Source organism: Mugil cephalus, chromosome 3 (assembly GCF_022458985.1).
Source record: "Mugil cephalus isolate CIBA_MC_2020 chromosome 3, CIBA_Mcephalus_1.1, whole genome shotgun sequence".
In the NCBI taxonomy this organism is placed as follows: Eukaryota; Metazoa; Chordata; class Actinopteri; order Mugiliformes; family Mugilidae; genus Mugil; species Mugil cephalus.
This window is the reverse complement of record NC_061772.1, coordinates 6,388,642-6,416,483: the sequence shown is the minus strand read 5'-3', so window position 1 is coordinate 6,416,483 and position 27,842 is coordinate 6,388,642. Positions and strand designations below refer to the sequence as shown.

General features: G+C 43.2%; 1 protein-coding gene across 1 annotated transcript; it reads left to right on the top strand.

The window, feature by feature from the left end:
- Positions 1–622: 622 nt before the first annotated feature.
- On the top strand, positions 623–27,800 carry rras2 (RAS related 2). Its single transcript, XM_047580679.1, has 6 exons — positions 623–1,195; positions 21,230–21,317; positions 21,512–21,614; positions 23,415–23,523; positions 24,649–24,767; positions 25,774–27,800. The coding sequence occupies exons 1-6, from the start codon at positions 1,094–1,096 to the stop codon at positions 25,859–25,861; spliced, it is 609 nt and encodes a 202-aa protein (XP_047436635.1). The 5' UTR covers positions 623–1,093; the 3' UTR covers positions 25,862–27,800.
- The last annotated feature ends 42 nt before the right edge of the window (positions 27,801–27,842 follow it).

The window sequence follows — 27,842 nt, the reverse complement described above, 5'->3', positions numbered from 1 at the left end:
ACATGCCTGTATGTAGCGGGTGGGTCAAAGATATGTTGTGTACATTGTTACTAAAGTGATGATTACTTTTTTATGCTTTCTTTGCTCAATTATATAGTCCAGTTTAAGATAATACAAGGTAAGACAAGACTTCATTGATCCCCAAAGGAAATGTAGTTGTCAAGTAAAAAAGTAAAACCAGAGAAAATCAAATATTGAACAGAATAACATGAGAAGTCGGTAGAACACCTGAGATAGGCCTACTTGAACAAATATTATTGGAGGAAATAACTAGATAGACATTATTTATGATCATACCTAAGATTCAGGGCGTGACTACAAACCAATTAATCTGATAATTACACGTTTTTTTTTAATATCAGGATGCAAGTTTTTGAGTAATGGCTGAAGAAGGCGGATCTACAGTTTTGGACTATAATTTATGGGCTTTTGCTGCGTCAGCATCAAAGTGTTTTAACAATGAGTTCTTACCCATTGAGCTACAGACGTGAATGTTTTGTAGACAGAGAGAGGGAAAGACAGACCAACTTCAAGAGGAGGACCTCTGCATTTGTGATGAAGACTGCAGGACACGTTTATTATCACTACATGACTGGCTGTAATTACAGTGTGCGGAGATTACAGACTGAGTCTGAGGACAGGAATGCGACTGCAGGGGTGCATGACATTAGTCTCAGGACGGGGCTGGAGAGTAGGTTGGAGGTAGGGTTGTGTGTGCGCGGGGAGTGTGTGTGCGTGTGTGTGTGTGTTGAGGCAGTCACAAACCGCCTGTAGAAGGGCCCCTAGCGCCAGACATTAGTACTGGCCTGGCTGATCACTCCTACTATCGGATCCACATCTCGACCAGCGCAGTGTTGTCGAGCCTCAAACACGGTCAGGCGTATATGGACAGGCGGCCGTAGCTCCGGGGTCCTCCGCTATCTCCACCCGTGCGCAAAACGGACTACGCATCGGAGTCATTTCGGCACACATCTGAGCCCCCCCCCTTCTCTCTGCGTTCCGGTGCCTCCGCTGCAGGGCCTCTTCTTCAGTTTACAGAGGAAAAGTGGGTGTTTGCTGCTCTCACTGGTGTTTCGGCAGCGGCGTGTCCTCGATGGCTGGCTGGAAGGACGGCTCGGTGCAGGAGAAGTATCGGCTGGTCGTGGTCGGAGGCGGCGGTGTCGGGAAATCAGCCCTGACCATCCAGTTTATTCAGGTCAGTAGCGGTAGAAAGCTTCTCTTGAATTTAGCCTTGCTTTGATTTGCTTATCTGTAAGCACGGCCAAAGAAAAAAAAAAAAAAAGAGAGAGAGAGAGAGACGGGGGAGGCCAGACACGGGAACCCCGTAAATATACCGGGGTCTGATTTCTTCACTACTTTGCGGAGGCCTGCAACTGTCCTCAGAGGGAGCTTTTTAGGGACGAGGTGGGGGAGAATTAAACGAAGGAAGACTGCTGTCACTTTAACGCGACGATTTCCGAGAGGACCACTTCCACTTTGCAGTTCATAGCCGCTAGTCAGAAGAGAAAGGAAAGTGGGTCTGCGGAGCTCTCGAGTTGTCCTATTTTATGAAGTCTGCAAAGTAAAGTAGCGGATTTAGAGTTCACGCTAAGTCGTTACAACTCTGCTGTGGCCTACCGAGCCAGCCAACACAAGCGAGACAGTGTGAAAGCTCCAGAAGAAGGGGAGTAAAGCTGCATCACATTGCTCTGTTAGAATGACATTAAAACCACCTCACAGGAAGCATACTTTTGAATCCGAGTGGCATCAGACCCTATGGAAATATGTGAACCGACCAGAGAAAATCCGTTAGGGCTGAATAAGCAGCAGCAGCAGCAGCAGCACAAAATGTCCATTGAAAGATGATTAACTTTTGTGTTCAGATTTCCCCAAGACAAGCTGCTTTTTAACCCCATTCCAAGAACTCCCAGCAACCGCTGGCAAACAATATAACTCGCATCAGTTTTGTTGCAGCCCATGCAGGAAAACAAATCGAGTGTCACGTAGAAAAAAAAAAAAAGGTGAAGAGTTTCCCTCCCTCCATGCCTGGTTGCATTCCAGCACGCTACAGACACAGCCTGCCTCCCTCTGACCTTCCAGGCTTTCATCGTTTAGGACTCCTTTCCGTAAAAGCCCACACACACGCACACCCACACACGCACACAGACCATATGAAAGAGATGACAAACTGTGCCCTTTGCCTTGCGTGTCCCCCTCCCCACGTCTCCTGTCCGAGTGTCAGCGATGCTGGCTGTCCAGGAGACCAGACTGCAGGCAGCTGCATGTCTCCACACTGTCAGACAATAGTGGGGCTGACACACGCTTTGGAAAGTGGGGGTGAGAGGCCTGCGAGTGTGTTGAGTCGGGGGAGAGTTGTGTCTAATGAGGGTTCAAAAAGCTCATTAACTGCATACCAAGGAAAAGGGGATCAGATAGCTGTGGCACAGATTTCTTCTTCTTTCTTTCTTTCTTTTTTTTTTGGCAAGTGACCTGAAGTGAGGCCGCAATTAAACGTGAATACGAAACACACAAAATGTTAAATCAGTACACACAGTTGCTCACATTATATAAAAGGTCTGATCAGAATGTAGCTCAACAGACCGGTTAGCGGAGATTGTTTTATCAATGCACTGAGATGTCTTTACATGCTAACAGAGATTGAGCCATAAAGCTTCCACTGAGTCGTTTGTAGAAGTCCCCTGCCGGGATAATTGACAACCATAGCAGTGATCAGCTCATTCAATAGCTCATTCTTGAATTACCTAAAGCATATTATTTCATCTGGGTGAGGAGTGAGTTCAGCGCTATCAGACTGCTTCATCAAACATTGTTCTCTCACGCCATAGATTTAGTTTGGACAGTATCAGTGTATACCGTTACTGCTTTCAGCGCTGAGATCTTGCTGTGTGCATTTTGTATTGAGCAACGCCCGCAGTTAATTTCCTCTCGTGTTGTTTTCTCGCTGCCGCCTAGCATATCTGGTGCCATGAAAGTGAGAAAGGTTCAGATGCTGTTAGCGGGAGGAGGAGGAGAGCCGGCTTCAGAAATCTCTAGAAGTCTCCTGCCAAGGGGGAAAAGACCTAACAGCTGGTTGTGAGGTGGAAGCTTTCCCCAAAAGTATTCTGAGTGTTTGGAGATTGTGAGGTTGGGGGTGTGGGGGGTCTGAGTCAGCCTGGGTGGGTTAATGGTCATGGACCATGTGGAATTTGGCCCTATGGCAAAGGAAGTCCCTCTACTGCTGCTCTTAGGACCTCCTAGTTTTGCATGGAAAAACATGACCTGCTTCCTGAATCACTGGAACGATGTGTGTGTGCTAGTGATAATCTTGACACAGTGTTAGATTGTGTTTAGCTAAAAATATAATGATCTTCATCCAAGTATGAAATATTGCTGTTATAACATACGCCATTAGATGCAACACATTTAGCAAGTGTGTCTCCACAGCTGAAACACCTTTCTCTCTCTTAAAATAAAAAGTGCTGCAAGAAAGTTTCTTGATTATTGGCCATTGCTAACCAGGAAACTCTCTTACACACACTTACAAACACTTTTTTTCAAATTCTGTTTAGTTCTCTTTATTCTGTTTCCATAAATAGTTTACCAAGAAATATGATTAATTCATATTAATATCTTGCCATTATGTGGGTGAGTAGTAAATAGACCAATGAAAAATAAGTAATTTGAGGTAGTGTTACTCCTACTACTATTGAACATGTGACATGTGTTTGTGTACTGCGACCCATCAGTTTCAGATTCAGACAACTTTACTAATCCCTCCAGATGCAACAAGTTTGGACAGCTTGCGTACTATTATACACAAATACATACAATAACAACACATACAAATATAATTTTAAAAAAAGCAACAGAGCAAGTAAAATGACAAGAAACACACAGTGGAATCAATGGTCAATAAATAGAATAAATAGAAAATAATGGAGGTTACCCATTTCACCAGTAACATATATAAAAAGAGTGCCTGGACTTAAAAAAAACATATATAATGTATATAAAGATAAAGATAATATATAGAATTTAAGAGATGAATAGCAGAGTGAATAAAATAGTTTAAAAGACCGTTTGTCTTATAGACGGGTGGAGCATACCGACGACTAGAGGGCACATGACCAGGAGAAGACAAAATGTTGGTTGCCTTGTCTTAAGAGTTTGTTGGTCACAAAAGATGGTCTAGGCCTGAAATGTCAATCCTGTGATACTGGAACATGTTTTTATAATGTTGTACAAGCTTCTTTTTGTCTGGGAAACCAGCAGATGAGAGAGAATCACAGGAGACTTTTGAAAAAACTGATAAAAATGACAGAGGATAGCAGGAAAGAATTGAGTTAGCGGAGAAGATGAATTCTCTGTTGCCTTCGCTTCACAATGTCTCACCTGTGTGCTTCCATTAACGATCGTGAAACAACACATTTGATTTGTTTGATTGAAAAAATGGACAAAAATCTGTTTTCGAGCTGCTCGCAGCCCTGGAGCTTCTACAGTGACGCAGTTTGTACATCAACATCATCGTGTTAATTAGCGGGTTGCATTTCTGTTCACATTGAAGCCGAGCTGAGCCGAACCGAGACGATAAAATATTGCGCGATTGCCGGGCCAACCCTTTCACATTGCACCCAGGTCAGCTACAGAGGCTGCCACGTTAACGCAGACACCTACGGTGCAAAGGTGACGCGCACCTCCCCAGAAATGTAACAAGTGTCTGCGGCGACGCAGAGCTGTGCTTGGTCTAGGTTGTGATCGGTCTACTTTATTATTTCCGGCTGCTTCTCCAATTTTGTAATTGATTGTTTGGATCAACAAAGAATCAGCCAGATTAACTGAGGACCATTTCCATGTTACTGAAGCCGATATTGTGCTTGAGTTTTGGTGTTGAAGCTGAAACAAAGCCATGACTTGGATAAGGAAATATGTGACCAAATACACAAACGTGACTGAGAACTGTTGTGTGCCGGTCCTTGATTCCGCAGGCACATTGTCCGAGCAGAGTCACAAAAGCAGACGTTTTTGAGGTGTCACAAGACAAAAGATTCATGTTGTCAGCAATACCGGAGCGGCAGGTCGCTGAAGCTGCTGTCCACGCCGGTGCCAAGCGGTTGACTCAAGTTGAAATAGCACTGGGATGACATAACATTGAGTCATCTGACAAATGTTGTAGGACACAGTGTGTTGTTTAATGTGACGTCTGTGAGGGAGGAAGCATCCCAAGTAGGGGAAAACATGACTCACTTTGGCCATATGAAGCCTGCGTGCCGGGCGGTGTGTGTGAGCCATGTGCCTGTAAGTTTGTGTTTTATCCAAGAAATAATCATAATAATAATAGTAATGATAATCACATCTAAAAAAAAAAACAACAAAGATTAATTTTCTCAGTGTAACCAAAGGAGCTGCTGGTGTGCTGTGAAATGAGATGTTGGGGGGTGCTGGAAAGCATGCTTGCCCTCGGCCCTCGGCAGCACTGATTCATGCACGCGAGCGAACCACCCTGACTGATCAAGTCCAGACAGATTAGTTGAGGATCTTCTAAGACCTCAGTTAGATTTACAACTGGAGCACACCAGTGATCTCCCTCCCTCCCTCTCTATATATCTCTCTCTCTGATTCTCTCATGTACGCCCACTTTTACACATATCTCACATATTTTCTAGCGTGGCTTTGACTGCTTAAGGTATGAGGTCATTCAGGAGGGATGCTGCCAAAAGTAGCAGGTTAGAAGAATAAGCGCTGACTAGGAGGGCAGCCCTCCTTGGCCGTGCGGAGGCAGGGCTTGGCGCTGGTAGTGTTTGAGTAAAATGTAGGGGTGGATGTTTCACGTGCATTTGTCAGAAACAGCCACAGGTAGTCATGCGCTGTGTTTGCCACCATGCCTCCGCGAATGTTTAGGGTTCGGGCCATTCCTTTCTCTGCGGCTCAGTGATATATTCACAAGCCTTACTGCTGAGTGCAAATAAATACATTTCCATTCTCACGGATGTTTTGCCATCTCTTTTAAAGAAGTTAATGTCTTTTATCGGTAAAGTGAGACTGAACCACATGAAAGTAAACTTCTTCTCAGTGCAGGGTGTGACACTGCGTGTGTACCCATGGGTGTAGGTGATGAGAGTACACTGTTTGTTTAGCTCTACAGAAATGTCACCTGTTGATTTCCCTGTTCAAATATTCCGGTGAAACTCCTCCAGGACCCAATACGCATTGAGCTGCTGATTTGTGAATGGTGCCACTATGTATTTTCTTGTGAATCACTCATCCTGCAATGCAAAATTCTCCTTCAGCGCTGGACAGTCGTCACTCTTGAGTGCGGTTCTGATCTCACATCTGTACCTGTTTCAACTTGGTGTTCTCCGGCAGATATTTAACTCGCATGTTCCCAGCACAAGCTGGAGAATGCTTGTGCTCTACTTCTTTTTACCTGTTTATTTTGTATGCAGAAGAGTGTTGAATATTCTTTGAGTTCAATAAATGTTTATGTTTTTAGTCGAATTAAGACTTGTAACATCTGCTTTCAACGTGTCATTTTTATGATGTAAATGGTAAAAAGAAAAGGCAGTATCGGCTCCAGATATCGGCCCAGAAAAATGGGCAGCACTTCGGTCGATCTGAGTGTCTTTTTTATGAGCAACTAAGCTACTGTGACCAAGTAATTTCCCTCGTGGATCATTTAAGTCTGTCTAAGTCTATAGCGGTTACAGTCCACAAATCCTTTGTGAGATATTTGATCCAAGTGCCACCTATGGCCTGTAATGCTATAGGATTTGTTTTTAGGTTTGCGTGGTTCAGACTTTAAGGTTGTAAAACACTTTAATAGATCTTGAGTCTAATTACAGTACCCCGTTGCTATATATATAGAATCGTTTGTCTCTCATACGCAATGAGAAGGCTCGGGTAACCTGCATTGACCCATCAGTATTGACCGCAAATGCAGCTTTATCCTATTTCCCTATGCAACCCTGCTTTTACGCCGAAAACAAATGCAACAGCCCTTTCTTTAGAAATTAAATCGACAGCTGACCTTAACATTTTGTATGTACATTTTGCTCTTTGTCGCTATGTAAATATACAAGGAATGTCTTCTTCGCGTGTCTGACCTCGGTCAAACTCTAACCAGATATAACCTGTCATACGTGTGTTTCTAAAAACAGTTTAGTGTGACCGGTCAGGTGTGAAGCAGTCAGCTGGCCTTGTGGTGAGCATACATAACTGTACGTGTGTTCATTTATCTTGTTATTCAGCTGTGTAGTGGTGAGCTCTCGAGTGTGTGTGTGTCGGTAATTTATAGCGACTCATATTTTGTTTATTCATTTGTGCTAATTAAAGACTGCGAGAAGTTCGACAAGAAAGTGGTATCAGTGTGGTTGATGAGTGGTTAATGCGCCGCAGCATGTTACGGGTTATGTGCCGTTGGCTGCTGGATGTGAGGAGTACCTGCAGAGTTTATCGACGGTGGCAGGGCGTGAAGCAGTGGCCGCGTCGGCTGTGATAAATATTGCAACGGAATCCTGTTGCTGAGGTAATTTACTTAAGTCTGGCGGAATGCGTTGAAACACACCGCTGGAATGTTCATGCAAAAGGGAGTTTAGGATCCGCAAACACACTCCCACCCATGTGGGAACTCTCAAGAGACGAGCAGGTCGCTCCCTTCGCTCCGAGCTAATAAGACTCTAATGACTATCCAGGGAGGAAGCTCACTCTTAATCATCAGCAGCAAATCAGTATTATTACCACTGGAATATTCCACACATTTGTATTTAAAACATACTTTCAACCAATGTTTTATAGTCATTATGATAGAATAGAACCGAAGATCCACTGTTAATTAGCGCAGTCGCACACAAATCCCATAGTTCACTACTGTTACACTCTTTGGTACGTCTGGTCCCTGTGTGACTTTCAGTGGCCTTTGCTTGTTTATACAAGCTGGCTTGGGTCCATGTGGACATGTTTGTCCACACACACAGTTACGCACACGTATACTTTACGGCGAGCGCTGTCCTTTGTTCCAACACCTGAACAATGGACAGCGTCGCTCACCTTCCTCTGTCGGCGAGCTTCCTCATTCTGCATGCTTCTTCTGTATATTGGCTATCATGTGCATTTGTTAGAAATGAGTTCTACGTCAAATCACTGTTTACACAGTCATTTCCTTGTTCGGTGAAAGAAGAACTTTATCTCGGGGGTTGAACATATGATGCCCTCGCTAATTCAAGAGAAATGCAAGTAATAGCCAGTATTCATCCAGTCACAGCCTGACTCATTTGTGGCCTTGAATGGAACAGTAATGAAATGAATTGGTGCGAAAACCGTTACTGTAGCACTCAAGTAAACTATTGTGCGCTGTAAGGTGTGTCTCAAATGGATATGTAATCTTAGTGCCATGAGACAGAAAAAAAACTATGAGCTTCTTTGGTGTCCGTGATCAGATGCTCTATGAGCCAGTTCCTATTTATTTATTTATTCACATCTTCTTCTGTGACGTTAGCTAGAGGCAAATGTGTGATCCAGAATGTTTCCTAGCACACTTACAGTCATTTTTGTCTGTCTGTCTCTCAAGACAAGAAGAAACTAACGAACGAGCAATGAAAAGAAAAGGTGCTTTTCCAATCAGAATTTCTTCTATGAGAAAAGAAATGCTGTGGTGAGTGGGTGGTAACAGTGAGTAATACCCAGTAAATGTGGTTGTGTTTGTAAATACCCACCAAGGCAGAACTCAGCTGCACTGATCAGTTCTTGAACCAACAACAGGAAGCTGGCGATAGCTCAATCGAATGGGTGGCAGTCATGTAGAATGACACATGGCATAAACAGATGCTTAAGTCGAGCTTAAAGAAAAGAAATGAACAGAGATTAACAGTGTGTATATTTGTATGTCTAATATGGAACTGTACATAAGTACAATGCGGAAAGTTCTGAAAGCTGGCCTTGAATGTCTAGTCATATTTATTATATTACATTACATATTTTTTTCAGTGACCAAAAACTAGTGCATGTAAATAGTCACTGCGTTGTCAGGATCTATAGGCCGTACTGCAACCTGTGCTGCAAGAGTTTCTTTTTAAGGTGTTGATGATAACTGTGCTTTAGAAGGATGGAAACATGTACGAACAGAAATGTGCCTGACTGATTTGATTTTGAAACCAGTCAATGTTGGCACTTGTGGGCTTGTTTTTAAGTGATCTTTGCCACAAAGCAGAGTGTGATAGGAGGCGCTTTCTGGTGCTGTCTCAGATTTCACCTTAAGCCGCATTTCCTTTATGTACATTTATGTTGTTTGCATAGAAAACACTGGTGGATTTGACTGAAAAGGTTAACTGACATAGGTTAATAGAGTTTTTATACAGCTTCTGGTGAGTTTTATTTATTCATTATTTATTTTTATAATATATTATTTTAAATATTTATTTCACAGGATGCACACTTTTGTGTAGTCTATATGTTGTAGTTTGTTTTCTCTGTCAGCGAATAAAGACATTGAATATTGATACTCAGTCTACAAAAATGAACAGTTATCACTGTGCCCATCATTGTTTTTTGTGTTAATAGAAGAAAATGAAAGTATTTTCCTTCTGGCTTAGCTACATGTGAATGCATTTACACATGTGTTTAAATGTTTCATGTCTTTTGAGGTCGTCTGTTGACTTCCTGATCGGTCTGTTGACCACTAACCAGAGGGCTCCTATACTTTGTCAAGTCCTGGCGCCCTATGTTACTATTGCTAGGTAAGACAAATAGTGGCAATGCAGGGTCCATTCCTGTAGAAAAACATTGAAAACCTGCAGGCGTTGCTAGCATAGAAACAGTTGGAAGGTAGGAGGAAATAACCAAATGTAAAAACTGAAAGCTGCTTAAAAGATTGGTTTTACAGTGTCCGCCATCTTTGCCTCTGCCTTGGCTTGTACATTGCCTCCACGTTACCTCTAGATTCTATTATTTCACCTTTTCAGTATTGTCTCTATGATCGTAGCTGTTTTTTTATCCAACCTGCGGTAACAGTAAGATGGGAAGTTGTCACTTGACAAAGGGGTTGGTGTTGGTTGGTGGTCAGCAGACCTATCAAAAGGTCAACAACTGTTCTAAACAACACAATTTTGCACTGAGACACTAACAAATGATTATGTACATTTTCAACATGTTGCATCTTCGTGTGACTGGCGCAAACAGAATTATCCATAAAAACTATTATTCACCTGCAATATACCCTCCCTGTTTTCCAGTCGCTGCCGCTCACATAGTCAGACAGACGGCGAGGGCAGCGGGTTCCACCATGTTGTTTTTGGCTATTGTTTCGTGTTCACACATCTGTCTGTTTCAGAATAACTGGTCACAGTATCGGGTCTCGCATCTCAGAGTCGTATAACAACAACTCTTTCTATGGGAATCTGACATGCCGGCTGCTTATTTTAGCAGCCCGCTCCCACCGTCTTCCAGCATCTAGCATTCCAAATGTATGTGCACCTTTCTGTAATATGTCTATTTATATTTATATTTACCACTAAGCATACTGGCAAGATTTGGGGGTTATATATAAAATAAATCGAGACCTTTGAAGCAGAATTGCGGTCTGACAAGCAGCTATTTTTCATGCATCTTTCCTGATAGAGTACTATGAATGGTCTTTTTATACGTCTGTGTTTGTTGCTGATGCCGGGCCCTGTGTTGCCTGCCAGGCAGCTGGTGGACATTTGGCACGTCTCATGCAGACAGTGTCCAGAAGCCTGTGGGACACCTGCTGTCCATCAGGGGGAGGTGAGGCATGGAATGAGACAGCCCCTCAACAGGTGACAGTATAGCACTACTCACTGTCCAAATGTGCTGAGGACAATGGCCAAGTTTGGCTTATGTCCCCAACAAATGAGCCTCTGAGTGTCTCTCCCATTGATAGAATACCAGGTCACAACCAGGAAGAGAGGTCTGTCAGGTGTATGTGTACGTACACTACAGGGTATGGTTGAGTCAGGGGCGCAGCTGTTGCGTGACACAGATCTAACGCACAGAGCAACTGTATGAGACTCTGTCCACAGCTCCAGTTGGTGTCACCTAACCCGACGTAGAATTTCAAATTGGCACACGCCAGTGCTCACCACGTCAACAGCTGCCTAAAAACTGTTCGGTATGCCTAACCAAAACATTCACAGCCGGGCCCCTGTAGATGTTCATCAGTGCACGTGGAGACCAGGCCCCTGGACGCACAAAAGATATTTCCCTCGTAAACAAAATGATAGCAGTAAGAGTTGCTGAATTTGAAGTTGCTCTGGAGGCCTCCAACAAGCCTCCGGAGTAGCGTCACTGCACCTTGGCACAGATGGTTCTCCGCTGTCTCCGATTAGTTACCAACATCCTTCCCTTAAAGGTTTTTTTTGTTTGTGTTTTTCATGTACCACTACAAAACGGCCCGGCACAATTCACCCTCATGCTTTGCAAAATGCTTGGCACTAATATCTGCAACCATTGGTGTCAAATGTGCCAGCAACTTCTTCTGTATTATTTGTTGTTTACACCACCTGGCATTTTGTTGTCCGGATAGAGGCCTTCTTACTAATAAAATTCTTATCATGACATATATGATAATTGATTATGACCTGGTGGTGATGGTGACAAGATAGGCAAGGAGGAGCCATCAGGGGGAGAAGATGGTGTCCATTAGGACTTATTTATGAGGAGCTGCCTGCTAAAGTAATAACATTTCTGCTGCCTGTGTTCCAGGACTGCCGGCTTAAAAGCACACAACAGTAATACTGCTGTGTCTGACATGATGCCAGTGAGTGGCCCCATTTCCTTTGACATATCACCCCATGCTAAGAAGAATTATAGTCTGCAGCAGAGTACGCTGGTGCAGAAACACACACTCAGCACTGGTACCGGAGGAGAGAAAGGGAGAAGATGAATTCATCCGTGCACAAGCCGAACAGCATTTCTGCGCACGGTTTCTGGAAGAGAAATGATCACTTTAAAGCAGGTCGTAGTTGGAAACGTTCCTCGTGCTGCCACACGTCAGTTATGGGCCATTGTGTTTAGTAAGAAACGATTGAGCTCTTAATCAGTCTTCACACTCTTTGGATTCACTGGCTGCTCTTTATTTTCAGCTCCGATCAGTCATATGGTTTCCTTGAAAACCATAGACCGTGCGCCACACTCTGTTGAATGACTTTGTTTGGGTTTTTGAAAGACACACAGTAGTTTCTTTATCCTACTGCAGTGCTGGTGTCCTGAGTCGTCACAGTACAGCTTTGTTGATGAGAGTGTGTGCAGCGCTACTTCTACACAAAGACAACTGAAGGATTGAAGGAAGCCCAGTGTGAACCGAAAACATATGCATATGTGGGACACGATAGGCTATGGAAAGACTTCGGAATCTCAGTATATCTCACCATAACACATAAGGTACGTGTTATATATTAGCATATCGGTGTGCTTTCTGGGTCAGCTCGTTGTACAGTACTGTATCTGGTATATATTATTATCCTCACTCTCTGACTATATGAAGTCCACATCTGCACTACTCCCAGTTCTGTCAGCACTGGTCTTCCTCCTACCTTCATATAACTACATATATTCCAGCCGGTTTTGTGGATTTTGTAACAGCATCACATGGTCCTAGGTTTACCCACCTCCACAAAAGAAGGCATTGATGAAGATTCACCACAGCCAAAGCGAGTCAGGGGGACTCACCACATCTTTTTAAGAGAGTGACTCTTTTCCGTATAAGCCTTTATTTTCCGCTCCTTCAGGCAAAACAACAAAGGGACGCAGAGGAAACTCCATCAATAACTCATCAATGTCTGCACTCCAGGCGGCGTTGATACAGGGAACAGGATCATTAGTGATGCCACATGATCAGTTGGAACATCTCCGTTTTGTTCTAATTAATTAATCAGTTTGTCAGATTCTAAAGTATTTACGCATTTCTTCGGTTATGATTCAACAAAATGTACGTGTGAAGTAGGTTTCAGTTTGTAGTGTGACCACTATAAAGCAAATAGGCAGCTTTGAGCCCAGTGATCTGGTGGAAAAAGGCCTTTAAATGGCACTTCTTTGATTCTGTGCCTTTGAGCGGGTTCAAAAGTGTTCAGAGTCCAGCTCACATTGATATTTAGGAGGGTGATTGAAGTCTTAATGCCAGAGAGGTTAGAGGAGAGCAGGGGGTCGACTGGAGCAGGAGCTGGCCTACTTGGTGGGACATTTATCCTGTGCTTTATTCTCTGCGTGAATGCCATCCCCAACTCTACAGCCTTGAGCACTAGCTGGGCCATCCGTCAGCATACTGTCCTTGTTTTTATCATAATACACCAGTGTAGTTGAAACAAAGCCAGATACCCAGTCGAGATGATTAATGGCAAGGGAAAATGCCCACGAAAGATTTTTCTAAAATGTCATTCTACTCTTCAGCTTAACCACAAGCATCAGGTAAAGTGGCTATTTGTCTGAAGGTAGATATCTAGTTGGGCAAGCAGCCCAAGCAATGAACATGGGAGGTGAAAATAAATGGGGAACACACCGGAAACTGCATGCATGTAAAGCTGTTGGAAGTGTAGTAGGTCAAACCCAGGAGGCCAAAACTTAATGCGGAAACTTAATTTACAGTGGCATTAAAGAGCTGAAACGATTAGTCAGTCAAGTAGATTGTTGACATTTAATAATCATCTGACTCATTTTTCAAGCAAAAATGTCAAGGCTGTCTTATTTTAGCTTCCTAAAAATGAGGACTGGCTGGTTATCTCTGTCCATGATATGGCCACTATTGTGGCTTCTGGCTGCATATACTGGTATGTTAGTTGCAGTTTAACGCATATTGGAGAAATGAGTTGTTGCTGTTGCTTTCAAACAGCTTTCTGAATTTGTCATTTGCTCTCAACCTGTTTGATTACCTGACCATTTCAGTCCTGTTGTATTCATTGCTTGTATGATCTCAGCAATGAAGAGCCAGTATTGTAAATATTGACCATAAAGAGATGAGATGTGGAGACATGAGACCAGGGAATTTTAATAAAATTCCCGAGTCGTTGGGATGAAAGATAAACAACAACCTTTGGTGACACAAAGTGGGCAGGTACCTACTGAACTATTCTCAACTTTGAGGCAATGCGTTGGCGTGGCGACCAGTGGGAGCAGCTGGTGCAGTTCATTGACATAAAATGCAAACACAGAGTTTCCCAGATGTTAACAGCAAGTAGACCTGCTTGTGGCCTGTAATAAAAGCAGGTGCCACTGTTGAAGCGCAGGCTAGCTCTGTTCATACAAAAGCTATGTTTTATCCTTGCCATATGCTTGCGTGGTTGGGATATGCTGTACACTGTACAACACGGTGACATGGCTCCTGACAACCAGAGCCCCGAATAAGGTCATTGGTTTCCAAGGTAACAGAATGCATGTAACCACATTAGATGACAACAACTTTAACCACATATTGTCACAGCCTCGGCCATAATTTATGCTGCTTATTAAAAACAGAACTATCCGTTGACTTGAGAGCGGCAGGATCTGGATTTACAGTAAGGTCGTAGTGAGTGGACATGAGCCAGGGGTTCGCCTGGTTGGGCAGAGTCTCACTGCTCCTCACTGGCATTTAAGGACAAGCCAATGATTAAAGAAAAAGGCTATTGATCTGTTGCTCATTAGGAGGAAGAGCACTTGCAGGAGTGATGTGCATGGCTTCATTTAATTCGGCATGAAGCCAAAGTCCGGTGCTGTACACAGACAGCATTTTTGACTGTAAATGTTCGGCTTTACGGTGGTGATATAGAAATAAAATAAAAACTTTGTATTCTTAGGCTACTCCACGCAGCAGTGTGTACTGTCTCGAAGCTTTCCCAGCTCCGGCAGAATGCTCCCCAGTGGCCCTTCAAGGCAGTGAATGCATTGTGTGCTTTCTTTCTCTCCATGCGTATTAGGTATTGAATAAGTGACCTTTTTGGTTAGCATGAGCTCATGGGAAAAGTGGGTGTTTCCACAGGAAGTTAAGGCCTTTCCCTCCCCCTCTTTTACTTTTGCTCTCCCTCTCCATGCAGCCTACGGTCTCCCTCACCCTCGAACCCTTAAATCTGTCTTATTATGTCTCCTGTTTTTCACTTTAAGTACTCTCAGGTACAAAACACTGCATCTGCATCACAGATAACACACTGACCCACTCAGTGTGTGGAACTTCGTGGAGCATGAGCAGAAAGGCGATAATGCTGGACAGGCAGCGTAAAGATGCAAAGGAATCAGCCTTCACTTCCATGTGTTTGACATTAAACCCTGATGGTGTCTATTTGATTGCAGACAGCTGCTCATAGTCCAGCCCCGAAGGTCCAACAAAGGTTAAAGTGGTGTGGGTTTAGGAACAGGAAATGTTGCACAGGCCAGATTTCTCTTTTCTTAGATCACTGCCACGTGGTCCGCTGTTTTGATATATAGTGCGTAGGAAATCAAGATAAGATAGACACAGATTACAGCAGGTTTAGGTTTAGGCTGAGATGACATATGTCCTGTGACTTGGTGCTGATGTCTCAGTCTACATAGGACTTTGTATTTGCTCTGTCAGCAGAACTAAGTGTTCCAGTGTGGTGAAGTAAGCTGGCCACTCAGCATGAGAGAATAATAGCTGCTCTTGACCTTATCGCTGCTGTTTCTGGGCCAGCCGTCTTCAATATACTTCCCACGTGTCCTGCAATACGAAAAAGTACACGGCGGCATCGGCCCTGAGAACGTGCGCGCACCGCTGTCGCTCACCTTCAGCTCATTTCGGCAAATGCATGAAATTGCGCTCGGCTCATTTTTTTTTACACAAGGTTCTCCATCCAGAGCCGCTTTCGCATCTTTTTTTTTTCTCCCCCTAATTTCTGTGCAAAAAAAAAAAGTGAGTTTGAGTGACACTTCAGGGGTTGTTGAGAAGCCAACTTGCCTTGGAGCTGAAGATGCTGTTGCTGAAATGTGTACTTAGAGGCACAAAATAGCTGAAATGCTTGTTACGTGTGAGGTCTTCCATACTCCAAACGTACAGCATGTATCAGTTTGAGCGGTGGAAATTGTTGCGGTAGGCTCCGAGGTGCTGGTGCGAGAAGCGAGGAGGTAGGGGAATATATAAATATGCCGACGCTGACAGAATTTTTCCTAGAACAACACAGCTTAATGGTATTCAGCCGACATTTTTCTTTAATTAAGGAACGACCACGGCTGATGATTTTTAAGTCGAGGTCTGTGAATTATCACTGAGCGTCGGGCTATATGCAGAAGGTAATTAACTCCCAACTGTGCTGAGGACTATTTGTTTTAGCTCAGCATGTCCTCTTATTATGACAGTCTAGTAGGCAGGCACACCATTTACCCATGTCTGTGTCACTACATTGTGGAGCAATGAGAGGCTGTTTGTTCTTGTCGTGGAAATCTCAGATTGTTGTTGATGGTTAATCACTGGTTTTGACTTTTGTGTCGATAACAACGGTATGCTGGTGAACAGTCAAAGAGGCGGCGCTAACCATACAAGCAGGATAACTGTCAGAGATGGAAAAGGATCTAAATTTAGGGTTTGTAAAGCTGTCGAGAGGAAGTGGGTGCATAGTGCAAGCGTGATGTTGATTCCACACCTACACATATCACCCATTCTTGCCTTCCTTGAGGCCGGCAACAAGCAGTTGTAACGACGAGCATCCACTGCTTAGTGTCTTGACTTGTTATGTAGCGGAAACCTGAACATGAGACGGTTTCATACAGACAAATACACCTACTCACCAATTTGACACTACTTTTTTATCACGCTGAACCTTTTTCATCTTTAAATCCACAACCGACGTCTTCTCATTCAGGTGTTCTGCAGCACGTCTTTCCGGGGGCGTTTTATTTATCACTCTGAATGGATTTGTTAAGCCACAGAAGTTTCTGTAACAATGCAAAGAAAATCGTTATATATAACAAAATAGCTTGCAGCCTCTTGTTGGTTTTCAGGTTTACGTTTTGTGTTCCTTTCTTTGGATAATAAACTAAGCGAATGTACTAAACCAAGCAGGCGGTTTAAAGGCAGAATTTAAAATCTAGAAATCATAATTAGTCTAGTTTTCTTCTTTGTGTAGCTGAGAAGAGTCTGACTTTCTCTCACAAGCGTCTTGGATGTAGAACTGGTCAGCGTGAAAAGCTGCACTGCAGCTGAGACTCATCCGGGGAAGCATTAAAAGCCAGGCATGTATATCTGGGTCGGGCCTTTAGTGTTTCCCTGGTCTAAGCTAAGTGCTAAGTCTGTGTTTATATATAAGGCAGGGGGATGTATAGCTGGGATCCTGGAGCGGGGAACTGAGTGACAGGTCTGCACTTTGGTAGGCCGAACATGTCATCTGTGACATCACCACCACCCGAAGGCTCGGCCAGGCCGGCTGCCTGCTGCAGAGGTGGAGTTTCCTTCCTGGAGAGCTGACTGGGAATGAGTGTGGCCTGACCCACCTTGCCATCAACATCCAAATTGTGCTGTGCTGTGGCTCGGTTTTGCCGCCTTTCGGGTTGTTCTCCTCATTGTTTAATTTTGCCCCTTTGTTCTTTTAACAATCTAACAATTGTGCTTTATGCAGTGTTTATATACCTTCTGAGCCCCTTCTACGTCGTTAAATTCGCTTCAATCTGACTTTGACTGCAGCTGTGTGTAGGCAACAATCCGAAGATGTTGATAATCGCAGTTTTACAGCTCTTTAATTCGCACAGCCACATGGTGGTCGTGTCAGCACTGGCCTAATGATTGCCTTAGTGGCGGGATGGAGTTTGTTTTTTGAAGCATCATTCCTAGGCCCGTGCAAAGTAGTTATATAAGTTGCTCAAGTTGGCTCTGTTTAAATAGCAATTTACATTTCTGGTGTAAATGTCTCAGTTGCTTGCGCTGCAGTTCGGCGCTTTTTCTGCGAGGACGTTTAGTTAAGAATCGAGTATTTGATCTCACCAGAGTGTTAGCCCTCCCTTCAAGTCAGCAGTCCGGTGCTTTCACAGACACGTGTCTCATAATCCGCACCCTTGATATGGAGCTGTGATTTAGTGTTACTGGTAACACACCGACGTACGCTTATGTTTTAGACGAATGTTGGATGCGTGCTGATGTTTTTAATAGTTACGTCCATTTTTGGTATCAAAACATTAAATTCAATAACTAGATATCTGATATCAAAAAGGAGTTTTTACGATCAGTTATTTTAAACAGCTTCTGATGTGAATGTTTCAGTTTTTATACTGTTTTTATTTATCTTTACAGAAGACCTTGAAATCTCAGAAGGTGTGAATTTTTTCACGTACAACTAAAAGTCAGACAAATTGTTAGTGAACGTAATCAGCAGTTCCAGCTCAAAATAATATCTTTTCTTTAAACACCTTTTTTTTTAATGTGATTAATTCTGTTTTAACAAAAACCACCATATAAGAACATAACCCCAATAAAACTAAATGTATCTGATCAAACAGTATGTGACAAAGCATTCCATAGTCAAACCGTGGTTTGTTTTTAATACTTGACTGATGTTTTATAAAGTGGCAAAAAGGGTGGTGAACACTTACAAACATTGGTTACGTTGGGGAAAATGAATAGATTCTAATGTCCTGCACTAAATCCGCCTTCATGATTGTTAGAATACATGTTTGGGTTGAAGCAGCATCAGAAAGGTGATAATTCAACTGTGTGGTCATTTTGGAGGATGTAGTGTTTCTGTCATTTAGCCTAGCCCAATGACTAAAATGGGTTTGTCAAAATAATAGGAACATGTGTCATACAGTTTAATGGTACTACAGACCACAGCCTCCTAAATGAAAACTCTGCTGAATCAACAGCTCTCTCAGTTTCTTTAAACTGGTGCTGCGTACCATAACATTCATGAAGCAGGACTCTTATATGAGAATGCATTTCATTGGTGTACCTAATGAACTGTCACCTGCCTTCTTTGCACAATAAAGATCTGCACCTTACTGCGCCTTATTGTAAAACTCAAGCTGTTTTTCTCTATTTTTGTGTCTATGTGTCTATGTTGTGAACATACAGGGAAATTAACATCTTGAATCTTGAATCTTGAATCGTGCAGTCCCAGCTTGTGGGTGCTACTGTTCTCCCAAACCCTGGAGCAGCTTCCCTTGACTCTTGAGCAGATTTGTTGTGTTTCAGGTGTCTGTTACATCTGATGAAGTCATGGGCCCTGGTGTAAGGATTTATAGGTCATATTACTGGATATGACTCAGACTGGCTTATGTCACACAGTTATTGGTAGCCCTCCTGAGTCATGTTGCACTCCCTCACCCTGCACATCACTGTGCTGCTGCCTAGCAGGGCTACGGCCCTGTTCGTGCTGGCTCTGGTGCTGCTGGCACTGCAAAACAGCCTCATCTATCACGGGAAACGACTATGAGACAATCAGCAGCTACACCGCCGGTGCATGTGGGGAGGAATAGCCGGAGGAGTGTGGTGCTGTGTGCGTCCGCCCGAAGCTTGACAGAATGGGAATAAGAGTTTGACTATGGGCCGAGGTCATGTGCTGAAGCTACAGCTGGGAGAGTGGTAGTGAGTATGGGCGGGACGGAAACACAGCTTTCTCTGTGTGTGTGTGTGTGAGTGTGTGTGCGTCTGTCGCGTCGTTGTCGTCTGAAGGCACACTGGCGGCGCAGTCGAGCACGTTCTGGGGATGCACAGTAATACTGATGAATTATTGAACAGTGATGGCTGGATGTGACACAGGCCAGCAGACTTGCATGCAGCAGAGCGACAGTGGAGTGTGAGGGATGAGAGTACCTGTATCTCGTGCTACGGCAGAAAGCTGCAGGTGGGAAGAATGTGCAGTTTAAGAGACATGCATTACCATACTGTAAAGACTTCATTTTAGTGAATCCCTTTTTCAGTTCTGATTCTATGAATAGGTTTGTATGCACTAAGGTATTGTGAAGCAGAGGTGCGTTGATTCATTATGATAGTGTTTAATTGATCAGTTATTATTACCAAACATTTTCTGGTTCGTTTCTTTGACACACAAGTACGGTATGCTTTTATTTTTTTTTTTGAGATTATATGAGACCTTTAGATTTTGGACTTTCTGTCAAATAAAACTAGCCAACAGCATCTAAACTGTAACTTATAACCCAGTGTGGATATGCTGTGTCAGCTGACTGGTCGATAACTCGCGTCATGGATATGTGTCAGTCACAGTTAAGGAAGTGATTCAGTTGCCTCTTCACTTGGTCTGCATCAGCTGCCAGCGCTTTACTCAGAGACGTGATTTTCAGTACAGGGAGTGCAAGCGCCTCTTTTCTCCCCACAACGGCGACAAAGCAGCACGGCAGCCTGCATCGCGCTCACTGCACGGCGGCAAGCGTGGAGGTTTAACGGTGGCTCGCTGTCATGGATGGATGACAGGGAAATTTGTCTGGATCTCGGGTTCTTGTGATCGCTCGTGTCTTAGGGTGTTGGTTTGACATTCCTGGAGCACTCCCCTCGGCTGTCACCACTTAACTAGTCCCAGAGGAGGGCGAGAACTACAAAACATGGGAAAAATGTAAAAAATGCACGACTCCTCCTCCTCCTCCTCCTCTTCCCGTGTTCCCCCGGCCCCACCCTTCCAGTTTAGGTTACTAAGAGACCACGCGCTGGCCCGAGAATGAAAGACTCAGAGCCTTCAGGACTGAGTGGCGGTTGCAACTGAGGAAACGTCTTGTAAAATGTGCTGCTAGCATAAAAGCCGTTGTGTGAGGTAATATTTACTTCACGTGTTTTGCGCTGGTATCTGCAGGCGGCGTGTTTACCTGCCGTCTGCAGTGTGGTAGTAAAGGTAGAGGTCAGTGAGGCTGTCTGTGCTGTTGTCACCTAAAACACGAGTACAGAGTGGCTGTTTGTCGTCCCGTCCTGATCAGTCTTTCTGTTTAGAAAATAACTAAATATACTCAACGCAAAGGGAGGGGGGGTTAAAACCTCTGCTGGCGAGCGCACTTCAAGGAAATGGAAGATGTTCTCTCGGCTTAGAAGAAATAAATGGTGGATTGTGGCGAACACCTCAGAACAACAACAACAAAAAAAACACATTTTGTTGTCCAACTGCCAGCGTTGCTTCATTTCCTGTTAGAATAGCAAAGCGGAGTAGGCTGGTTTCTTGTGAACTGGTTCGACAGAATAATCTTAGCGTGTTGTTTGTAACAATGCCGCGGCTCTGTAATGGAGGCCACAGCTGCACAACCCAGGAATTCCCACTTTCTGCGTTTCATTTATGTACATTGACCAAGTTGACAGAAAGTATTTACAGGCTCCTTTCTTTCTCTCTTGCAGTCCTACTTTGTCACTGACTATGACCCCACTATTGAAGACTCCTATACCAAGCAGTGTGTCATTGATGAGAGGGCGGCCAGGCTTGACAGTAAGTGCACTTTGCTGAACAAACACAACCAGAGTAAACACACGCACACATAAACCCACACACATGGGTCATTTGTCTGTTGTTTTTTTTTAAATTTTTATTGTGTTACATTGCACTTGGGGAGCTGACTTTACTGCAAGTTACTTTGTGCGTGTTTGTGTGTTTGCCTCAACGCACGTGTTCTTGCCATCTAGTCCTCGACACGGCTGGACAGGAAGAGTTTGGAGCCATGAGAGAACAATACATGAGGACAGGGGAGGGCTTCCTGCTCGTCTTCTCAGTCACTGACAGAGGGAGGCAAGTGACAGTTTTCATCATGTGAAAAAAAAAAAAAAACGCACACACATACAGCCGCACACTCCCTTCTTCTTCTCCGCCTCGCTCGTGTTTGCGGGTCCGTGTTTACTGTTCTCTCCTCTGACTACTAAAACCAGAAAGTTTACGCTCATACTCTCACTTGCTGCTGCTATACTTCCGGACTTTGCTTTGGTTCTTGTTGTCATTTTTCTTTTGTTCTCAACACTTCCTCCCTCATCCTGTTCACTTAAATTCACCTATTCATGTACCTTAGCTTTCTAATTAAAGCCCGCGTGCTATTTTAAAAACATTGTGGGCTAGCAGAGATAAATCTTAAGACGAAGGAAACACTCTGGAGCAACAATTTACAGCTTTTAAACCCTGCGCAACCTTCTCTTTTTTTTTTCCATTTCAGCATGTATGTACTAACAACATGTATGTATGTATGCACTAACAACACTATCAGGAACAAACAGTCCTGTGGCCTCTCAAATCCCGCCGACTCTCTCGTGAGTCGCGTGTGTGTATTTAAACATGAAATACTAGATATTGAGGATGTTTCCGTTTAATTTAAATGCCTCATTCAATGGGTATAATTCAGAGCTAGAACCGAGCTCATTTTCATCCCAGCTCAGCTTATTGACACCTGTGGTAGCCATGGTAACAGTACGCCCGGTTCAATTCTGCAACATGCCTTATTCCACCTGCCAGTTTTGTCACAAACGTGACGGATGTTGGAGTGTTTGCGCCGCTGTCGAATGCAGCTAGCTTCAGTCAGGTGAAGTGAACGATCAGTGGTGAGGTTATCACCAGTAGATAAAACATGTTGTTTCCCCGTGCAAACTTCGTGCTTATTTAGGTTATCTTGATCACCGAAATGGGGTCAGTAGCAGCAGATAATAGTGAAGGCGTTTGCCGCATGACTTAAATCTCTGCGGTTATGTCTAGCTCCACTGATTCTATGAAATAAAGTCAAAACGCCAAAAATAAAGGGACGCGTGCTTTGATTTGTAGTGTGTTGCCGCTTAAGTCGCCTTTTAATCTTTTCCCCCTGTAGTCGGTCACTACCCAGCCCCCCTGTTGCCGTGTCCCTGCCCAGCAGAGCCGCTTTCCCTTGCCCCCACCCACAACCCCCTCCCAGTGTTTATGTTGTAAACAGTCTTTCCTTCCTCCATTTATATTAGTCAAGTCTTTCCAGATTTACTATGTGCTCACCGAGCTGTCTGTGGGCCCGAGGCTGGAATGCCGTCATGGGTTTGTGGCGGCATACTCCCTCTTCTCCAAAATGTGCGTGCATCACATGCCCATTGTAGTGGGACGGCGGGCGGCTTCCGTGCACTGCCCAGAGTCTCAGATAAAAACACGTTTCATGTTTCTGTAACAGTGCGGCTGGCTTTTTCCTTCTCTGACACGTTCAACCTTTCAGTCTGATGCACGAAGTCCCGTCGTCCGGGTGGTTATTCTGCGCGTGTGGGTGTTGAACTGTGGCTGGGAGGTCATTAGTTCCATCGCTGTTGCGGTCTGATGCGTGCACATTTTTAGATGGACGTGTGCACTTACACATTAGAAAAGCATTAAGTGCACTAAGCTGCTCTTTATGTACATGATTACATTATTTACATTTTCTTTTTTTTATGAAGGTGTTCATATTTTTTCATAAGCGTTTTATTTCAATGTCTGTGTAATTTATGTGTGCCTTTTAAGCCGGGAGTCAAAATTTCATTATGTTCTCATAATGACAACAAAGGCTCTCAATGAAGGAACTGTGTTCGCTAAGAAAACGTGCGTTGTGCCCTACAGCTTTGAAGAAATCTACAAATTCCAAAGACAAATTCTCCGAGTCAAAGACAGAGATGAATTTCCGATGATCCTTGTAGGAAACAAAGCAGACCTGGAACTACAGAGACAAGTAAGTCCGACAGACTGCAGCAATCGGAGCCTCGCTGTCTGACAAACGCGCTTTGCTTTGCTCATCTAAAGAGATAATATCAAGCAGTTTGGAGGATTCACATTTGCATACTTGAACGTGGAAGCGTTGCAGCTGCAGCTAGCTGCTAAGATACAACAGGATGAGAGTGAAAGAATAAAAGAGAGGCTGTAGGAACTGTGGTGCCGGGAGGGGAGGATGGATTGAATAGAGAGTGTGATGAAATGATGAATTTTCTGCCTGTTGGTATGCAGTCATCACTTCCTCCAGTGAACCCACATCACCCCCTAATGGTGAGCAAGAATCTTGCAGGTGTGTATGGCTGATTGCTGTCAGTGGGTTCTGTCCTGAGATCAGTTCTTAGTGACACAAATGTTGTTGTTTTTTGCCCAATATTCTCCATTTTATCCATGAATCTTCAGACCCTGGACACATTACATTACATATCGTGAGGATAATTTGCTGCATATGACATAAATGCCTAGATGGCGGCTCAGTAATGGGAGCAAAGAGAACAAGATCAAACAATCCTTATGCAGCATCACTAAACCACTGCATTAAAGAGTTGATCAACATGTTACGCCCTTCGTGTATGTGTATATATATATATATACACATACATAAACATAGTGTTGCTATGGACCTAACACACTGCATTGTTTTGTCCTAGATTACATGCACAGTTTAGTCACAAAGAGGACGAAGGCAAATTTCAGCAGTGTCCCAAATGCATTCTACTTTACATACTGAGCTAATTAAATTGCTTCAGTTCTCGTGTGGATGGACAATATTCTTTCACAGTGATCTAAAAAAGGAAGAACTATGGAACTGCATAGAGTTGAAAAATGGAGAGGACATTTTAGGCGCATTTTCATTTCATTAGAAAATAATTAAATGAAATGAAACTGCGTCTGTTTTGTTTTTTTTGTTGCTGTAAATGTGAGGGTATAAAACTCTGCAAGTACGTGTGCTGGCTGTGCAAAGGAGCTAAATCTTGGAAAATGATCTTGGGGTTTCATAAATATAAGCTTTTGTGTGGAAAATGCTAGACCTCGGTTTACATTTAAGGTTCAGCTTATCGCTACTCTCTTTTCCCCCTTTTTTCAGGTAACCCAGGAGGAAGGCCAGCAGCTGGCCAGACAGTTAAAGGTAACATATATGGAGGCATCTGCCAAAATCCGAATGAACGTAGATCAGGCTTTCCACGAGCTGGTTAGAGTAATCAGGTAAGTGATTTATGAAGCCATCTTTTACGTAAGGTCCTCATGTGGGAGTTTCTCGTACAGCTGCGGCTGCTCAGATAACTTCCTCATTTTCTATGATAAGTGTTAACAATGTGGCGTACAGCTGCGGTTTACTACATGTTACACTTGTTGCTGTAACGATAAATGTGCACGAGTTTGGGTGAAAGTTGCCACCCATGGTCACAGTGCTCCTTACTCCTACGCGTCCTCCATGGACCTTGGCTGCACGCCACCATCACTTCCTCTTATCTTTGGCTGTCAGTTAGACAACAGAAGCAAGAAAACACTGTAAAATAATAGTAATATTGTTTGTTATCATGACTGAATACGCAACAAGGAACGTTTGGATAAAAACTCACACGTCATAATCCAAATATTTCTAAATTCGGTCAGACGCCTTTTACAAAATGTGACTGAAAAGTAGTGTGGTTTATTCCTTTTACTAATAATAATAATGATGAAAATATCTTTTTATAATCACTTCAAACTTTACATACAGTATGAGAGGAAAAATAACATTTGAGATTTTTACCTTTTCTGTAAGAACTACAGCTTTCTTTGACAATTTAATTTGACTTAGAAGCTGAGACGTCTTACCTCCATATGTTGATAAGCCTGTACTCTATCTCATCACCTTGCAACAGTAGGTCCTCCCCCCTTTATTCAAGGTCAGAATCCAGTTATTGACTGCTCTGTGCTTGTCTCCAGTTGCTGTCCCTTTAGGTGTAGGATATTTGCATTATTCATCAGGTGCCATTCTTATTCATCTGAATGTAAGAACAGCATGCTGGTGCACAGAGGAAAGGGAAAGAAAAAGACAAAAAAAAGGGCTTTCAAGAGATCTCGACTGCATTAGGTGAAAGAAATGTAACATGTGTCTAAAGTAACCGAGTAGAGTCACAAAGGGCCATGACGGCAGACCTACAAACCAAAAGAAACAACAAAAGCACACTGAGTCCTGATAGCTGTGCTCTTTTCCGACTCCCAGGAAATTCCAGGAACAGGAATGTCCACCGTCGCCAGAGCCTACGAGAAAAGAGAAAGACAAGAGCGGCTGCCATTGTGTGATCGTCTGAGTCGGCCTTATCACTGTAACTCATGCAGCTACTCGACCACCCCACCCACTCTGCCTGACATCACATCCTTACGGGATGACTGACCGCTGCCTTCTCCACGTGCATGACTTCAGACAGCCTTTTCTGAGATACTCTGACCAGGAACTGCTGTCCCCAGGACATCGCTATGGACAACTGACAATGCCAAATTTTAACACCACTCTACCTTCAGCTGTTATCTAATTCACACGAGAGAGTCCCAACACTAAACATTGCCTTCTAAATCAGCCTGACAAATTAATGTTTTGTACTCTGAAGGACTTCTCTTGCCTTGTAGTGACGTTTGTACTTGCTACCGAGATTGAATGAAAACTATATATCCAGAATGTTAATGACTTTCGTTAGTGGTCTGACCAGAGCAGAGAGATTACCTTATGAAGCTTTGTGTATGTTGTGCCATATCCACCGTTACGCCCATGTGCTAATCTGCTACTGTACATATGTGACATTTGTTGTGATTTTCAAAGTGTATTTCTAATGACCTATTAAATCACCACAGTACGGTGTGTGAGGTTGAGTTTGGTTTTACATATATGAAAGTGATTCTATAAGTATGTATATAAATATGCCTAGACAGACCTTAAAGCTATTATGATAGAAGTTTCTGGCATTCTGCAGTGGATATTCCCCCCCCCCTTTTTTTTTTGTGGGTCCTGCTTTTCATTTAATTTTCCAAATATGGAGCATCTGCTGTATTTCATTTGGCAAAGTCTTATAGATTCACTGATTCTTCTCTTATACCATCTTTTAAAGTACCCAAAGTAGCAAATTTGCCCGAATTCTTTAGTCTAAGGTGGCGGTTCAGTCAGCAATGGACTTTTTTTTTTTTTTTTTTTTTTTTCTTCAGAGTTGCTAAAAAGCAGTAGAGGTAACGTTATTGGTAGATTATTGTATAGCTTTGAAAACTAACATGATTTCTGATTGAAACACTGAAAACTGTATGCTCTGTACTCAACTTAAAAAAACAACAACAATGATATCATTGCAAATCAAGACACTTTCAGAATTCAATTCAGATCATTCCTGTGTAATGCATCATTTCTGTCAAACATCTAGCCTGTGATATAGATAACTGTTGGCGCAATTCCAGTAACACAGTGGCAATGTATTTGTTTTGTGTCCTTGAATGATTCCGTATTTTTCCCCCACAATCGTCTGCCATTCGGAAAACCACGACAGATGGACGCATGGAGACGCACATCATAAGACGCCCCGTTTCCAACGGGACACAAAACTCACCGGACCTGCCACCTGTGGATCAATCATCACCACAGACACAAAATAATGTTCTGCCTTCCTCTTCCCACTTCTGTACTTCTGTTCAGGCTTTCAAATGAAGTACTGAAGTTTGTTTTTCATACCATCATCTTGTGATATAAACAAGAAAAATCAGATGATGGGAGTGATGGACTTGTTTCTACTCTACTTTTATACATTATTTTCTTATCAAACTAGTTGACAAGTATTTTTATATGTTTATAAGTGAATACATGTTCACAGCGAGGCTGTGTATATATGTAAAGAAGAGTATTTAATTCTCTTGATTATTTTAAACTGAAGATGACTGTTGGCCCAAATTTGCAAAATTGGATTCCTCCTCCAGGTGTGACCAAGAATGTGTTTATTCCTATTGTGGCTTAAGTAATGGAGAATATATTTATCTTGAGGCATTCGCCACCAGCTTGGAGTGTGAAATGCCTGATCAAGTAGGAGAGGGTCTTTGCAGAGGAGCTTTAAATCACAAATGAATTTTAATCACTGAGATTTGAAATACCCACTTCCCATCTTACTGCAAATCCTAGTGTGCACTCAAATCATATGATTATTTTTTTCTTCCACGTCAGTGTCTTTTGCCCTGTGTCTAGCTTTTGGTGCTAAAATAAAATCTGTCATTTAGCGAGATGGGGTAGAGAATCTTCCTTTTACTCAGTTTGTGACAGGA